At 36.5% G+C, this 4238-nt stretch overlaps 1 protein-coding gene across 2 annotated transcripts; it reads right to left on the bottom strand.

Moving 5' to 3' along the window:
* Nucleotides 1-246: 246 nt before the first annotated feature.
* Nucleotides 247-4238, bottom strand: LOC107625023 (uncharacterized). 2 transcript variants are annotated; one of them, XM_016327540.3, is made up of 7 exons: nucleotides 3715-4238; nucleotides 2237-2294; nucleotides 2011-2091; nucleotides 1875-1910; nucleotides 1494-1733; nucleotides 1253-1394; nucleotides 247-1175 (listed from the first exon to the last, which is right to left on the bottom strand). In XM_016327540.3, exons 1-7 carry the CDS (start codon nucleotides 3927-3929, stop codon nucleotides 685-687), a joined length of 1263 nt encoding a protein of 420 aa, XP_016183026.1. In that variant the 5' UTR covers nucleotides 3930-4238; the 3' UTR covers nucleotides 247-684. The 2 variants fall into 2 exon arrangements, with proteins under 2 accessions (XP_016183026.1, XP_016183027.1); XM_016327541.3 differs by having other exon boundaries at nucleotides 1494-1721; nucleotides 3715-4183.

Here is a 4238-nt window from a genome sequence, read left to right as displayed (position 1 = left end):
ACTTGAATTATCATTACAAGAGAGATTAATATTAAGGGTAGCAATTGAATCAATTCAACAATTAATTGATCTCAATTCAACAATCACTGCCCAACCCACACATATTTAACATATGTAAGATTAGGGGATGCCAAATTAACAAATAGAAACAATACATCAGAAGGGGAATTATATGTATCCCTTTTACTTACCTTCGTTTTTTCCTTGTTAGGCAAGTTAATTTGCAAGTTCCAAGACTCATGCAAGTTACACCATAACTTTATATTCCCTCAAAACTATATATTACATAAATAATAATAATAATAATAATAATAATAATAATAATAATAATAATAATATGTAGTTATGTACAGATATTTTCATCATAGGGAACCAACTTGAACTCAAACTACAAATGCCACATTACAGTTTGAGATTACCCCCATGAAATTACCTTGTGAGTCAAACTATTTGAACCATCAAAACCTCTTCTTTCAAGGTTACACACCCTTCTGTTTCTAAGGGTAACCAGGAATTAATAGTCAAAGCCATTTCAACCATTAAATTTCCATTGTCCCTTAAAATGCATGATCCATTTGTCGTAGCGAAACTCCATAATATCTTCTAATTATGTCTAGGAAAATTGGTTATGGTTCAGTCAAGCTTATATAACAGTATTTCCTCAATCGGACGCAAGAAACAACTTCATAACCTTGAGCGACGGATGCGTTTAATACCACTGAAAGGTGAATGCCTAGGAGCTGAAGAACACAACCTTCCGTTTGGAGTTCCGGAAAATTTAACATCCCAACCTTCGACATTCTTCGGAACGCAAACGTCAAAAAGAAATTGACCAAGGACACTATGAGCACTGATGCTTGGAGAGCTGGGCAGAAAAACAGGTTTTTCTTTCTGTTCGTCTTGCACAGTCCCAGAGTCCCTATCATTGTAATGTCCGGCAGCACTAGGCATAAAGAAATGGTCGCTTGGCCCAACTGCGACTCTTCTAAGGCTCTTATTTGAATTGATAGCCACCTTCTGAAGGTCGCAGATTAACTCGGATATCTCATCTTGTGCACCTTCCATATGAGTTCTTTCTCGTTCGAGGATCAGTTTTTGCGAATATATTGAAGCAGCCTTCTCAAATAAATTGCTCACAGCAGCCCTATATTGGATCGGATGCTGCTTGTAGTGTCCTGAAACAAGTAACAGCATTTGTGTTATACAGGTCCAAATTAGAAATGGCATAGGGGAAATTGGGCCTCAGACAAACCTACGTGAGACGAGCCACTCAAATTTAAAAGGTTGACATCTCCACCAAGATTGCACAGCCGTTGGGCAAAGTCGTAGATGCTTTGGTACCGCACATGGTCATCATTCTCAGAACATACAACGAGAAACGGGGCACCAAATTTCTAAAAACAAAAATGATAATTAAAGCCAATTTATTTTAAAATAGAAATATCTAAAGATACCGGCTGCTCGACTTAGTTAGGGCTTCTAACAACACTTACCACAGAAGAATATAAAGCTTGCCAATGTTCAGAAGCTAGGACTTCCAACCTAGTTATATATAGAGCATCTAAACCAGAAACAACAGATTTCGCTACCCAGGTAGCAAGCTTTGATGGTCCGGGCACTTTTGCAATGGAAGGGTGTAGAGAGAAGCGGAAGCCGAAATCACTCGTAACATCTAGCGGGCCAGAATCGTAGATGTGCCCGGAAACACATCTCTTAAGCAACTGATAGTTATGCTTCACAAAATAAACTAATAATTAGTAAGTTTAAAAAAAATCTGCATTAAAAGATTTCATCAATCAAAGATGAAAGCACGGAGTGAACAAAGGCAAAATTCATAGTTAGCCTAAAATAAAAATAAAATAAAAGGTGATTACCATGTGGATTCGAGCTTCACATCCTCCTTCAATAAGCTGCATTTATATGAAAACTGTTACAATGGGAATCTCTATTTTAATAGGACATACATTAATTCTCTATATGCCAAAGATAGATCAGATGAATAAAACTTACCTGAAATACCTTGTACAGACAGGCTTTTGACCCAGCAGAAAACGCAGCAAATACAACAGGACATGGCCTAATCCGCAGTTCCTGCAAAATGCAAAATTGTTTCTAGCATAATCCAAGAATGTAGAACATAGACAAGATATACAGATAAAGAGGATGGTGCCTAGTGACCACAGCTTCTTAAAAGGATATATATAGATATTTCCATGTTTTCAAATTTCCAACAGACCTCAATAAGCTCCTCAAGAACACTAAATGCCAGTGACATGGCATTTTCATCATGGAATCTGCATGAGAGAAGAAATTTGTAATATAAACATTTCTGTCAGTATCAAACACCAATCCAATAAACCCAAATAAGTATAGATCAAATAAGGCAGTGATCGGAGACAAAATGCGAATACGAGATAGTATGCTTTCAACAGTAATGTAGTTGGCTATCACTTATCATGTCTCAAAGTGCTTTGCCAGAAGTAATTTAGGATCATACAACATCTAACAACTCAAGCCTACTTAATATGTAGTAGAGTACCAGATATTATTAATATTTTATGCTCTAATCTCCTTTCAACATATTCTTTTTACAGTCACAGACTCACAGCAACATTTCCATTCTAAATCACATCTGTATAGCTGGAAGTGAAGCTGGGTTCCATATCTTTTCTGCGTCTGAAGTCAAACTATTTGAACTTCATTGTACAAAAAAACTTCCCAAACCATGTAAGATATAGACACATGTACATGTGGGCAGGTCTCAAATATTTGCATATGCAACAAAGCAGAGCACAAACCTCTGTAAAGAGTTGCAGCTAAAACTATTGCTGTCTTATAATACGTAACTAAAATTATGGAGAAAATTTAATGACTCAAGAATAATTACACCTCTACAACCCACCCATATTCCTGATTTTATGTGTGAACTCTGTAACATGTATCTGATGCAACAATAAGAGTAACTTTTCTAGTTTATCACCGGTAAATTTTCATCTATTTTAATTCTACTTGATAAAACAGGTCCACATCTACTTCCCATCAACTATCTACGAACTTAATGTTTTTCATCAATATCATGGTGAAAACCTAATTCTATGAAAGGCGCTTATACAAGCCAAACTTTTCTGTTCCATTTTGTTTCAACATGGTTTGGCCAACATGATAATGCAAGTTCCAACTCACTAAAGCTGCCATCCCATGATAAAGTTCACTAAACGGGCCAGAAAAAGACCCACAAGTAGGTCGTTGCTTGTTTGCTTGAACACTGGAAATTAGGAAAATAAAGAATCACACAAAAGAAGAGATGCAAAAACCGGAATATTAGCTAGAAGGCTAGAACAAAGTGATGCCAAGATTCTAAAGCCAAAAAACTTTAGCTAGAATTGAGATTGCCACTTTAGCTAGAATTAATAACCAACTGACTTCCTAAAAAGCAAAGATTCTATTTGACAATTGACAATTTTACTCTCCAAGACAAGGATATACCATGCAACAGCCTAATTTTTTAAGTTCAAACTAATTTGGGTATACGACCTATTCCTCTCATCTAACACTAAGCCCACAAATTTCATCATCTTCTTATTCAATTAACTCCATTTGATAATCAAATCAGTTATTAAATAACAAACAACTACATGCTAATGCAGAAAAAATTGACCTAAAAGAAATACAAATTAACCCAAACAAATCTAAAAATTAGAAAGAAAAACTTACGCAGAAAGATAATGAGCATAACAAACAAGGGAATTCCATCCCAAAGAAGAGTACAAATCAACGAATTCCCGAAGCAAGTTGTGTGGAACAGAAACCCAAGCAAAGATCACAACGATTCCTCTAAAATCAGTGCCCCCTTTCCTTCCCCAGTAGATGTTGCCACCTCTGACAGCGACACCACCACCACCGCCGCCGTCGCCGCCAGCTCCGCGCATATCTCGAAGACAACCCAACAAGCGGAGCGAGAAAACCCCAGCTTCAAAGCTCAAAAGTTTGAAACTTTTCCAACGGAGTATGAGGGATCTTGAGAGAAACAGTGGCGGGTTGGAATCAAAATTAGAGAAGCGAAGGATAATAGTGGTAGCGCTGTTGAGTTTCAAGTTTCAATTCATAATTATTATTCATGGGAGGTTTGGGTAATGGGTATGGATCACGATGGGTGATGCTCAATTCATACGAGATATCCCTCTAATTATTCTCATTTTTCATTTTAATTTATAATTTATAATAATATAATACAATAT

Source organism: Arachis ipaensis, chromosome B2 (assembly GCF_059453495.1).
Source record: "Arachis ipaensis isolate K30076 ecotype BB chromosome B2, ASM5945349v1, whole genome shotgun sequence".
Lineage (NCBI taxonomy): Eukaryota > Viridiplantae > Streptophyta > Magnoliopsida > Fabales > Fabaceae > Arachis > Arachis ipaensis.
The sequence above is the reverse complement of the archived record's forward strand: the minus strand, read 5'-3'. Positions and strand labels throughout refer to the sequence as shown.